Source organism: Ailuropoda melanoleuca, chromosome 11 (assembly GCF_002007445.2).
Source record: "Ailuropoda melanoleuca isolate Jingjing chromosome 11, ASM200744v2, whole genome shotgun sequence".
Taxonomy (NCBI): domain Eukaryota; kingdom Metazoa; phylum Chordata; class Mammalia; order Carnivora; family Ursidae; genus Ailuropoda; species Ailuropoda melanoleuca.
In genome coordinates this window covers 55,943,282-55,957,254 of record NC_048228.1, presented here as the reverse complement: position 1 = coordinate 55,957,254, position 13,973 = coordinate 55,943,282, and the positions used below count along the sequence as shown (strand labels likewise).

Sequence of the window (13,973 nt, the reverse complement as noted above, 5' to 3'; positions counted from 1 at the left end):
GAAGTAATCCAACCTCTACAGTGATTCAGAACTGGCTAACGTGATGAGAAATTATTAACACTTGATGAACTATGATCAAATCTTTATAACATGTCACTCATAAAGTAGTATTTCCATGATGAAAAACTTGGGGATTTTCTCAGGCTGAAATCCTTAGGAAACAGACTGAAGTGGGGATTAACAGGCAGGAAATGTATTAAGGCCTTGAATTAATATTCGAGTTGAGGGGAAGGAAGCGGGATCAGGTAAAGAAGAAGTCAGCTGCTATGAGGTCGACAAAGGCTTTAGTCAATCCCATGGGGGAACTGTGGAGCTGGGGTGGCCAGTGGCCTGGCCTTTAGTGAATTAGTTAGATGGTGTATGTTGGCCCCAGAAGGGAGAGGCCCTTTGAGGGAGGCAGGTGAGGCAAATGCTGAAGAGGCTGTTAGCAGTTCCAGCAGCTAGGCCAGTAAGTCCTTCACTCCTGAGTGGGGCCTGGGTAAGGGCAACAGAGCATCCATGACAGAGACCAATATAGAAGTCTGAAAAAGAAGAGTTAGAAACTAAAGATTTTTTTTCATCAATAATTCCAAAGGACAGAGTATGGAGAATATGGGTGACCAACTGACCAACACCAGTAATTCAGAGAGAATTGTTCCCAAGCTGGAGCAGGATGACAGACTAGTATTTCAAGGCACTTTTATCTACATGTCTTCATAATCCGAGTTTCTTATGTGGAGCGACCTTCAGCATACAGTTCCCATTTATAACATTATTCTTCATAAACTTTATACTGATTGCTTTCCTACTTCTGATCCTTCTACCATTTCCTTCCTTAACTCTACAGTCAGACTTGACACTGAGCCTTATTTTCCAAGCAATAAATATCAGTTCTCCCTTTAGTGTTCAAATAGCAAGCAGGAAAAAGAAAAAAAAAAAGCAAACATTTCTAAAATTGCTAGGGTATGGATTAAGACATTACAAACAGAGAAACACATAATTACAAATGACCACTCCTTCCCACCAAACTTTTCATCTAAGCTCAACAGAAATGCGGTAACAAATTCTATTATAGAAAAGTATTTAAATCAAGCCAGAGGTATCAGTTTTGCTTGGAATATGAAAGACATTGCATCAGTAATTTTGTTGTATTATACAGTAATTTTGTTGTATTATATAGTACGCCTATACAACAGAATGAGTTTCTAGAAAGAAGAGTAATTTATTAAACAATATAATGTCTCATCATGAAACACTTCAATGACTTTCAATATCTGTCAGTGCTATAAGCAGCATTTAATGTCACTCTGTAAAAGTATATCTTCAGAATTCTCAAGTCGCAGGAATTGCCATGCAATTGTTCAACATATGCTTGAGTACTTATTACGGGCCAGGCACTGTTCTAGGCACTGAGATAAAAAAGTTAAAAAAAAATTCTGTTCTAATGCAATTATATCCTAGTAATGGAAGGTAAAAAATAAGTAATTATGAATACTACTAAAAAGAATAAACAACCAAATAAGTAAACAAATATAGTAAACAAAGTAGACACAGGCTTTGCAGAGAATTTAAGTAGGATGATATGATCAAGGTGACTGCTCTAGACCGGGTCGTCTGGAAACATCCTTCTGTGGAGTGACTCCTAACCTGAATGACAAGAAGGTTTGGGCTCCTCAGTGATCAAAGAGAGCATTCCAGACATAGATAACAAGTGCAAAAGCCTCAAGGCAGGAATAAATTTAACATGTTCAAAAGTCAGAAAAAAAACTAGCCTGGTTGGAGCTTGGTGAACAAGGACAGAAATGAGAAGCAGTGAAGTGAGAGAACAAAGCAAGGGTCAGATCATTGTAAACTTTGTAAACCAGAACAGGTGGAAGGAAAGGGAAATAAATGGAGTAGGAGACAAAAGAAGAAAAGAGAAAATAAATGGAAGAAGTCAAGGAGAAACGAGGAGGAGAAGAAAGGAAGACAAGACAGCAAACTTTTTGGAGCCATAAAATACCACTGCTATCAGAAAGCATAAAAATCTTGTGAAGGAGATAAACTCTTAATGTAACAAAGTATAAAAAAAGATAATCAACAGAATTCTGAGGGAGAATTAAATCAGACTGGGCTGGGGTACTACTGCCCTTGACTGGGACATTCACAGGAAGTCCCATGACCACCGCAGCATGGTCTCGGCTGGATGTCAGGGGGAGAAAGCCAGAAGTTATCGAAAGACACCAATCTTAAATCAAGTTATTAGAACTACAAGATTTTTATTAAAATGGAGTTTGTTTCTGGAAGGTTATAGTACAGAAACCAGATTAGTGCCAAACTCTGATTACAGGCCCAAAAAGAAGAAACAGATACAGGGGTCATGAAAGTAGCGGTCTGAAATTTACAAAGAACGAAGGACACAAATCAATACGAGAGAGGTTCAGTAGAAAAAGAAACTATTTCAGGTTAGAGGACAAAAGTGCTTCTTAGAGAAGGTGAGTGTTGATTATGCCCAAACCAGGATGGGTTGTGTTTGAGAGAATGTGCCTCCCACTGAATTGTGCTCTACAGGCCACACTCCATGGAATCACAGGCACAGTTTGCAGCCCAAACTTAGTTGTGTCTGACCTCTCAACTACTCTGAAACTCATGGATCCTTTTGTGAAAAGAGGAAGTATATATTACCTTATTTTTATTAATATCTCTATTCTTGAACAAGCTACTCCTGGAAATTATACTTTATTTATTTTTAAAGATTTATTTATTTATTTGAGAGAGAGAGCATGGGCAGGAGGAGTAGAGGGACAGGGAGAGAGAGAACCCGAAGCCGACTCCACATTGAGCATGGAGCCCAATGCAGGGCTCTATTTCATGACCCTGAGATCATGACTGAGCCAAAACCAAGAATCGGAAGCTTAACGGACTGAGCCACCCAAGTTCCCCCTGGAAATTATACTTTCTGTTCATAATTCACAAGCATGTACCTACAATTCTGAAATATAATCAAATTAGACTCCTATAATCAAGCCTGAGCCAGTAAGTTAGAATGTACTGTCATAGTGGACAGGTGATGATTAATACCCAGTAATGCACACTATTAAACAGAAGGGGGCATTTTAGTAAAGTCTTAGAGAAGTTAAAAGTAATCACTCTGTATAATAGAAAAGATATGACAGAGCTTGCTTATCTTCCATATTTATCGCACAAGTTAATAATGAAGTAATTGTTAGAGTCACTTATTACCTTGATTGAGCTGAGATTCATTATTAAACCCTGGCAGTATATGAAACTACTCACCTTTATCACTTATTATTTTTATCTGTTAATTATCTCCAGAATTGTGCTGTGTCTCTCTTCTGATTAGGCGGCTTGGTGTGTTTAATTATCAAAACACCTGCATACTAGCCACAATTCTGGTACTTTATTGACAGTGGAAAAAAAAAAAAACCAGCAATTTCCATGAAGCAGAAATCATGTCTGTTTTATTAATACTAAGTTCTCAAAACCCAATAAGGATGTGGATATAGAAGTTATACAATAAGTATCTGTTGTATGAATGAACGAAGTTGCTGAGCCTTCTGTACCTCAGCTTTCTCACTGAAACATGGCAATGATATAAGTATCCTACTTACTTTGACATGTCATGAGAAGTTCCTGGAAAATTATAACTCATACATAAGAAATTAATTTTTATTATAAGTAGTGCTAAAATTCAGACTCTATTCCCTTGATCTGCAGAATAGTGATCTACTTCACAATGGCTCTCTGTAAGCTTCTTAACCAATTTTTCAGGTTAGTTGAAGGGGAAAAAAAGCAGAGATAACATTTTGAAAGGACTAATATATAAGCCATTGTTATTTGTGCTTCGTCGTCTGTCTTACTGGAACAGAACAAAGTTAAGGATAATTTTAATGGTACATAATCCAACAGTTGTATGCACTTGGCACTGATGTGTGTTTTTGTAGTTTTATTTGAATAAAGGGGTATCTGGTGTTCTGGTAATCGAACTGTAATCGAACTAAAACAAAGTAATGAAGTCACAGTCACAATATCTGGTTCAGGATTTCCTCATTGTAAGGTTCCTCAATTTAATGTCCCTGCACGTTGATCCATACAGACTGACCTTGCTCTGGATCTGTATCACCTTTTTCTCCTCTGAATAAAGAAACCTATTTATTTCACAAAAGCCAATGGAATACTTACTGGGTGAATGACATTGAACAAAAAATGAATAAGTCAACACAGCAGAATGGGAGAAAGAGACACAGACAATATCCACACTAGGAAGTGGTAAGAATTAAATGGGAGCTCCTTGCTACCTCCTCTGCTACCCAGAGATAACTTTGCTGCCAATGACACAGGGGGCTATCAGGTGAGAAAGCATAGCCTGCTCTTTTCTATTTCAATATGGAGAGTTTTGACTGCTTTTCTTTAGAATACTCAAGTATGGCAAACAAAAACAAAAAGAAAACAGTAACAGAAATCTACTTCCAACTACTTTCAGATTTGAGGAATGTAGCTAGGTGAAACTACACATCATCAAGATAATTTTTACATTGACTATATTTTGGCTCTGTAATACAGTTCCTAGCTTCAGGGCTTGGCCCTGACAATTTTCTGGCTCAGTAGTGGGATTAGCTGCCTAAGACCCCACACAATGCAACAGAAAATCTCCAGGACTGAGACCTTAGCGGTGTATTAAATTTAATTTGACATTCAGAAGAGACCAAGGTCATTAACTGGAAATACATACCATCAGGCAATTTAGACACATCTATCTAGTTCACCTACTCAACCAATCTACTGGATTTTCCAAGCAACAACTGGTTACATTAACCACCTAGCTCTAGCTAAATCTGCATCAACATCTGAGGCGGTCTAACTATTTGGCTAATTTAAAAAGAAACTTTCATAAATCTTGGGAAAGTTCCTTTCTAACAGATATAAAATCGTAGTGGCTACTAGGATTTAGTAAAGAAAAGGGCCTTGTTATCTTTACTATATCTTTCCCTCATTCTGGTTTTTTTTTTTTTTTGGTTATATAACAAATGGTATATTCATTTTAGTATTAATGAACCATGCAAGTTCAAGAAGTGTCTCATCCTACTAAGAAAGACAAATACATTGAAAGGTTGTTTTCCTCTGTGATAGCTACCAGTAGTTGTTCAAGATTAAATTAGCCAAAGAACTCTTGCAATGGAAATGAACCGATAATACATTATGGTACCACTGTGATCCTGGACTATCTACTACAATGGGGTCAATACTAACAGCAAAGAAAAACAAGACAAATGCAAAACACACTATGAAGAAAATTTAAGTAACAAAGAAGTGCAGATCTTAAGAGTTATATTTTGAATGCTAAAATCGTATTTAGCAAAAGAGACTTTTTAAAACACAAAACATTCACCACTCTTTTTTAAAATGTAGGCCATTATGCTTCATACTTATTAAATTAGTTATTCCAAGCAACATGATCACATGGGGACACATATGTTACAGATACACAGAAATTTAGCATTTTTTTTTTTTAGGATTCCACTCCACAGGTAGATGGAGATATACTGATATTTTCAAGGTTGAACTTAAATGAAAGTATTTCATATTTACTCAGTCCAGCACTGAGGAACCAAAGAATCTTAACTGCCCAGAACTAGATTTTGAATTTTTATCTTTTAGACCTATGTCTTACATCTAATAATTCTGTATTTTACTCTTGAAATAAAAAATAATCACCCATTAATTTTTGAATAAAGGCTTAAAAGTTACTCTACTACTGTATTCATATTAAGGATGATAAAAGGAACAGAATGAAATTATTCTAGAAGATTTAGTCATAACCAAAGTAGAATCCAGGAATGATCACAGGGAAACAAGATAATTTAATGATATTACTAAAAGTGTGGGAATCCCTATACCACTGAGATGATTAGGAAAGGGGTTATTAGCTAAGCCTTCGTCTGAAACCCACTGAGTCACTGGTCCCTTTGAAAAATGATTGGTCATTCTTTTCTAAAGATGGGTTTTTAAATTTAAGAGAAGCTTCAAGCAGCAGAGCTGAAAGATAAAAAGAACACAGATCTTGCATGGGTTTAGATTTCTCTTCTTAGGCAAAGGATTGAGGTAAGATATCAAAATCTTTGCTTTCATAATTTTAAGAACCCAAATCAGTCAACTCTGAAGGATAAACTACCAGGGTCCCCTCAATGCTTATATAGACCAGTAATTTGAATTAGGGCAGGAGTTTTGACACCTGGAGGACAAGAGATAAAATGCTTCCACAGGTTGCACTATAAATCAATATTACAGTTTCATCTTATGATCTCTTTCCTTAAATTAGAAAATATTGACTCAGTTGCTCAGTTTTAACATAATGTTATTAGACTTTTAAATGGACATTTATGTGTTATCAGACTATTGTCAGATATTTATTGTAGTATTTTTACTACTACATTAAATAGACATTAAAACTGTTTTATAATAAAGACCTACTTCATTGACCCCCATCATGGGCCTCCCATGATCAGAAGGACCCATTCCCTGATGTACAGAACAGCGCAAGTGATGAGGCCATCTTGTTCATTAACTCACTCAACTATATCACATGCCACCAACTGAATCATTCAGTCAAGCTAAAAGGACAAGCAAACAATTCTGGTTTTTGTAAACAGCTACTCTAAGAAAAAGAATAAGTTCTGTTATAGATAACTGTAAATCTACCTTTTTTATTTTAAATCCTAATATGTAAGTAAATACTATAGAATTCACCCAACTACTCTTCCGATTGAACAATACCAACCACTTATTGTTATCATGAGGGTCTATTTAAAGCTCAACTTCACAACTTATTTTCTAGATATTTCATCTGAAAATGAAAACTATAATTCTTCTTGGGCTACTGGGAGCCACAATGTCAGCCCCAGTAAGTGACTTCATGGTATATCTAAAATCATTGTGTGAAACCTGTAACAAATTCTTCTTTGACCATTTCTGTTTTTTATTATTTAGCTTATCCCACAGCGCCTGATGTCTGCAAGCAACAGCAATGAGGTTAGTTTAAATACTTAGAACAAGCTCTCCATTTTGTTTTTGTTTTTTAAGGAAACCCGGTGGAGAAGAGATAAAAACCTTCATTCTCTAGCTCGCTCTTTCTCAAACAAACAAATCTTTAAAAAGGAGGGGAGAGGCACCTGGGTGGCTCAGTCAACAAAGCCTCCTACTCTTGCTTTTGGTTTGGATCACGATCTCAGGGCCATGATCCAGCCCCCCTCCTTGGGCTCCGCACTCAGCGGGGAGTCTGCTTGAGATTCTCTCTCTCCCTCCTCTAAAATAAATAAATAAATCTTTTTTTAAAATCCTTAATTAATTTATCCTGCATTCCTATCTGATACTAGTTCTTATATCCAAACGCATTTCAAATGTTCATGTTTATTCGGTATACCAGGTTTTTTCTAGAATATTATTTTATTCCCCTGTGTGACCGTAAAGTCTTTAAAGGCAGAGACAGTATCTCATATATCTTTTCACTCTAACAGCACCAAATATGGGTGTATATAGGTGTTTGAGAGCATAAAAATGACTGACTACACCACTGGAATGGGCTAAATTTCGCAATCTCAGAAAAAGCAGGGGAGAGGTAGTTAAATCCCAATCCCTAATCACTGTAATTTAGTACAAGCTTAGTGAAAACACCCCTAGCAGGAAACTGATGGGCTGACAAGATGATTACACACCCTGAAACTATAAAGAACATGGTTTACTGCAAATACAGGACATCTTGTTTTTATATTATCTTTCCTTTTCTAGTTACTTCTGAGTCTTAATAACGCTCAACTTCAGCCACTACAGCTTCAGGTACCTCGATAATTATTTTACGAATATTTCTCGACTGCTTATTTCTTACAGTATTTTGTAGAGAACAAAATGTTTACTGATTTTGTTTCTGAAGTCCCAATTTTTAAGTTTACCAATTTTGTCCCATACGGTCTAACAACCATTTGTTTGAAGACAAAAGTAAAAGCTGTAATCTGATTAGTGTTTATCTATTGAAAACTTGGTCTAAGTGCCAGGCACAAATTCTCACAACTGTGAGATAGTTAAATTAACCATTTACACAAAGTCATACTCAACTGTTAAAAAAAAAAAAGGACTTAAAATCAGTCTGCAATTGCAGAAACTATACTCTTTATCCATTTCATTCTGCCCCACATTTTTTAAGACCATTGGGAAGTTGGCATTGTTCATGCTATTTGCACTGCTCATAATGGGCTAAGATGCTGTCCTTTTTTATAAGGCAACAATGGAATTACAGAATTGTCTATATTTTGCCTTTTTCTTGCTCAGGACTGATTTTAAATTCTTTTCAAAATTAAAGAGAAATGCTTCCTTTCTTTCTTTTGTGTCCTTCTAGGGCCCATTTAATTCGTGGATCCCTCCTTTCTCTGGGATTCTGCAACAGCAGCAGCAAGCTCAAATTCCAGGGCTTTCCCAGTTCTCTTTATCAGCTCTTGACCGGTTTGCTGGACTCTTCCCAAATCAGATACCTTTCCCAGGACAGGTCAGTTTTGTCCAAGGAACCCAGGTGGGACAGCAGGACCCCTCACAGCCTCAAACACCACCGCAGACCCAGCAGGGCCCTAATCATGTAAGTTGAGCCTCACCTATCCTTTTGTTCTGAGTAGAGAGAACCCACATTGAACGTGAAAACGAGTAGGAATCAGCTTTAAAATAAGACAGCAGTTGCTGAGAAAGATTTCTCATATTTTGCTTTACCATCCCTGGAAGTACTTCCTTACCTTTTCTGATTTCTAACATGAAAAATACCATGTAAATCAGCTATTCTATCACAACCACAAAAGTGTTGAAAACATGTCTGAGAAAAAATAATTAGGGAAATTTCATCTTTAAAGAAGAAACAATTTGCTTTAATGATATACATATAATAGATGACCTTTTGCTGTCATAGAAATATTTAATACAAATTACAAATGTGTGTGGTAGGTCTAGGAAAAACAGCTCTGGAATTTCATATTAAAAAGTCAAGTATAACTGAAGTGTCTGGGTGGCTCAGTCGGTTAAGCATCCAACTCTTGATTTCAGCTCAAGTCATGATCTCAGGGTCCCGAGATCTAGCCCCATGTGGGGTTCCATGCTGGGCGTGGAGCCAGCTTAAGATTCTCTCTCTCCCTCTTTCTCTGCCCCTCCCCTCTGCTGGCTCACTCTCTCTCAAAAAAAAAAAAAAAGTCAAGTATAACTTTTTTATACCTTCTTTGGCAGGTTATGCCCTATGTGTTCTCCTTCAAAATGCCTCAAGAGCAAGCTCAGGTAAATGAGTAGAATACCACCACTCCTACAGAGAGATGGTTATATATGCACTCTATCTAATGCTTTCTTTTATAGCAGGGCTATGAAAACTAATATAATTATCACTATCTAGTGCCACTGTTGCTGGGCTGGCATCAGTTTATTAATGTTAGGCTCACTTAATAACGCCTGAAGAAAGGACAGCTAAGGAGAGTCTCCAGAATTCCTGAGTTTCCAGGGCATTACTGTATTGGGAATAGAGGTGTTCGATAAGTTGTAGGTCATGGTCCCTCTGCATGACATTTGTACCGGCATTTGGAAACTCAAGAGAAATACCATGGGCTGACTTCGCCCAAACCCTAAATTTTGTTTTAGAGGGAGATGCATTAAACTGACAAAATATGATATGATGTACAGGTAAGAAACACCTGCCACATTATTTGGCAGTTAGGGCATTCTGCTCAAAATATTTCCAGGTTCTTGTATATTTTCAATTTAATTCTATATTACAATCAAATGGTGGTGATTTCCATTAAACAAGAAAACTTATAAAATGAATGCCAACTAGTATGATCATTAGAGTAATATAGAAAACCCTCTTAAGATTAGTCTCACCTAATTAACTTTATAATAGACTAGGTTCAAGGAAATAGGGACATGGATAAATTATTCACCAGCAGAATACTGATAATTTCATAAAAAGTTATACCACTTGGCTCTTAGGTAATCATAATTATGTAATTTTTGTCCCATGCTCATTATAAAACAAAAGTTACTTCTAGACATTACCTCATTATATTCCACAGTACTTAGAGAGGCAGATACATGGTAAGTGGGATTACTTCATTTTAAGAATCAGAGAACTAAGACTTAATGAGATTAAATTCCCAACCCTAATGAAAGCAAATAGCTGAGTTGGAATATAATTCTTCATCCTTCCTTAACCACTAAACCAGTGGTTCTCCACCCTGGCTTTGCTTTAGAATCTCTGGTGGTAATTTTGAAAATTACAAAATGCCTGGACCTTACCCACACCTAATGAATCAAGACCTGATGAGTAGATCCCAAATACGATTATCTACTAAAATGCTTGAAAGGTGATTTTTAATTCTTAGCCAGAAATAAGAACCTCTGCATAAAATGTACTTCTCAAGCTATAGTTGTTTTTTCAACCCTTATGTTTAATATAGTCTCTTATTTAATTACACAAGTATACAAAATATATGAACCTCTCTGTATGTACTAAGATCCCCATTTTCTATAAACACATATGCATGTAGAGACACACACAGGCATAGATGGAAGCCATTACATGATAATGTGGGTGGTAAAGTTGCAGGTGATTTTATTTATTCCTTGCCTATTTCTGGATTTTCCAAATATTCTAAAAAGGCTTATGGATTATCTTAATAAAATGGTAATTATTAAAGGCAACACATTCTCCAGAATTTATTCATTATCATAGAACTTCTAATACCATTCCTGCAGAATAATGATTCTTTAAAAATATAGGGAAAATGTCTGGTAAGTCAGACATGACTTCTTAGATATTCACAAAGTAAACTGGACATAAAGTTTGTATATAAAGTATACGGTTTGTATGCAAAGTCCATGGTGCCCTTTCTTAAAAGCCTATTATTTTACTACTTCTTTCATGTGTTTGGCCAAGCAACCTGGAAACAAAGTCCAGTATCATGTGCAATATGAATTATTTCTAAAGTATGAGAAGAACTGCTCCATGCATTAGTTTGCTCATAAAATTAACTAGATATAAACCGATGATTTTTTTTAAAGCCCTCTGCTGATGTAATGGAAGCTCTTACATACTTTTCTGTTTACAAATAGATGCTTCAGTACTATCCAGTCTACATGCTCCTACCCTGGGAACAATCTCAACAAACAGCCACACAATCACCTCCACAAACGGGACAGCAGAAATTTGAGGAGCAGGTACCGCTGTTTGATTTTAGTCTGACTAGTTCCACCTGAGGCTGGAAGAGATATGGTAAATTTTCAGAGGAGAGAATATCTGAGTATAGTTACTGCAAAAGCTCAACAGCCTGCACTGGTGGTCACAAAAAGGTACAGTGCATTCTCCTAACATAGCACTAATTTGCTTGAAGGCTAGATTTTAAAGGAACGAAGTCAGTGAGTGGACATCAATAAAATCAGAGGCCAAAAGATGCATCATCTTGGAAAAAAAATTGTAACTTTTAAAAAGCTACTAGCATCCTTCTTGTCATTTTTATATGTGGCTATTATTAAGAAAAAAATAGCTTCCATGATAGAAGGCACCTATCATCACTAGATACAATTAGATAGCATTAACATTGAGCTTTGTGGACCTACAATACATTTTTAGAATTCTAATGTAATTTCAGGTGGCCCATACATAACTAGATTTCTTTTAGTTAGAATGGGGGAAAAAATTTAATAGTTTATCACCACTCTAAAACCAAATTAGAGAAAACTGAAAATTATGCTTTAAGTGACTGGTAGTAGTAATTCCAATTAAGTTGTGTTAGTCTAAAAAGAAAAGAATTTTAACCTAGAAATCATATGGTATTAAAAGGATGCTTGGTAATGTAACAGTAATTTTTACCACCTAGAACATATGAACTTTCAAAAAAGCATTTAATATAATACAAATATATATATAATTTCAAGTAATCATTTATTACAAAATTATAACAAAATCATCACAGCAAATCTAACTCATTTTCCAAAAATCTGACAGATGCCATTCTATACTCAATTTGGATATATTCCAGTACAAGCAGAACCTGTAAGTAATGCATACTTTTCATTAAAAAAAAAACAACAACAACCACCACCACTAACTTTTGAAATGACTTGCTTCATAACGGATTAAATCTATCAGCGCCCTTTAGCCAAAAACCATTAGGGACGCACCTATAGTTGAACAAAATTGGATTTATCTACTCATTGCAATGAGGGAAGACCCACATGGGGATCTGTGGGTGTCTTGATAGGAAGGTGACTGTTCAAAGGGTTTGGGCTTCTGTCAGGTGATTTTGGGGACAGTTCAAGGAGTAATGGTTCACTCTGAATTGGGTGTTCTCAAGAAGTGGTAATTCTTGATAACCAGTAATTCTAATTCTATTACTGGTAATTAAACAATTCTTACCTAGAAGATAAAAGCAAAGAAGAGTGAGGCAAAGGCTCTGACTGGTAAAGAAGGAAGAGCAACTCAGATTATCCAGGATATAAGGGTGCCTGGTATTTTTGTGGCTTGCATGGCAACCTGGCTTTAGACAAGATTACACAGTGGTCTTGTTTTTGTTGTATTTCATCGTGTTCAGACATGACCTTGTCTGGTGTTGGTAGTCTGTAGGATTGTTAATGTTCAACAGAACACCAGGGTCTAGCAGAGTATGTCCGGTAAACCCCTGACAACACAAGCAGAGTTGTGTGCCCTGTGTCAGAAGCTACTTTTCTCTTTCTCAAATCCAGATGATTATCTTTGTTTTTAAGAAACCAAAATTGAAGAAGTTGGGAAGTATGTAACTGCCTTGGATGCAAAACCACATATTTTATAGATGGAAAATTTAGACTTTTTTCAACTTTCCAATGTTACAGGTTATGCCAGGAGGACAGCAGCAACTAGCCTTAGATCCCCTCCTAGGCACAGCTCCTGAAACTGTTGTGATGGTAAGATCCCTTATCACATTGTGCTAGCTACCAGAAGTCAGCAACTGGCAGCCAACAGGTTGCTGCACTATTGTTCATTTTAATAGACCTTACTATTATTTTTCCATGAACAATTATTATCCTTTCCACCTATAATCTTTTGCCAGTCAAGGTTCAATTTACTCATCAAATATTTACTACTCTATATAAGATACGTTCCTAGGGACACCCATTTAAAATCAGGTATTAAGAGACATCCACATTTGCCGGTGTATTTTATACTTATTCTATAATAGATTATAATCCAAAAAACTAATAGTGATTTACTTCTTAAACAAATTCTTTGCCTTGCATCTCAATCCTGTTGCTTTATATTCTTCCCAATTTTGACCTTGTATTTGAAGCTGTAACCACCTTGTGTTCTTTCTTATTCTCTATAGCCAGGAGGAGGAGTGATACCATATTTACAAAAAGAAGTGATAAACTTCAAACATGCCAAGGGAGGAATTTTCATTCCTTCAACTTCACAAAAACCCAGTACTACAAATTCTTTTGCTCCTGCTATTGACCCAACTATTACCCCAGAGTTGATGGAAAAGAAGGTAATCAAAGATTTATTTTATGTAAGAAATTGTTATCTAATGAAAAATATAAAGTTAATGATTAATTTAGAAAACTCAGTCACAGAAATGAGAGTTAATGATAAGGTAAAATACATGGTCTGTACCTTAAATAAGGGTGCCAATAATTGATTATTAATAATCAATTAATTAGAATATAATTTAATTTTGATTTAATAAGCACTTCTAATGAATGTTCTTTTCTCACTAGGCCAAGACTGATTACTTAAAGGAACCGTAAGATGCTGTCCTAATCATTCAGAGTTTTTGGTAGGTATTTGCCAAAAGGCATCTGTTAAGTACCATGACACATCCTAAATTAAAAGAGAAAAAAACAAAAAACTGTCAGGGAAACTTACCAAAATCAAACAAAACAAACAAAAAAAGTTAGTGCTTATATAGTTCTATAAAACTAATAATAATTGTGGAACTTTAGCAACT

The 13,973-nt window shown here is 35.9% G+C and overlaps 1 protein-coding gene across 1 annotated transcript; it reads left to right on the top strand.

The window, feature by feature from the left end:
- The first annotated feature begins 6,829 nt into the window (after nucleotides 1-6,829).
- Nucleotides 6,830-13,773, top strand: ODAM (odontogenic, ameloblast associated). Its single transcript, XM_011225348.2, has 10 exons — nucleotides 6,830-6,880; nucleotides 6,967-7,008; nucleotides 7,765-7,812; nucleotides 8,369-8,602; nucleotides 9,235-9,282; nucleotides 11,107-11,211; nucleotides 11,999-12,046; nucleotides 12,862-12,933; nucleotides 13,353-13,514; nucleotides 13,744-13,773. Exons 1-10 carry the CDS (start codon nucleotides 6,830-6,832, stop codon nucleotides 13,771-13,773), a joined length of 840 nt encoding a protein of 279 aa, XP_011223650.2.
- Nucleotides 13,774-13,973: the final 200 nt, after the last annotated feature.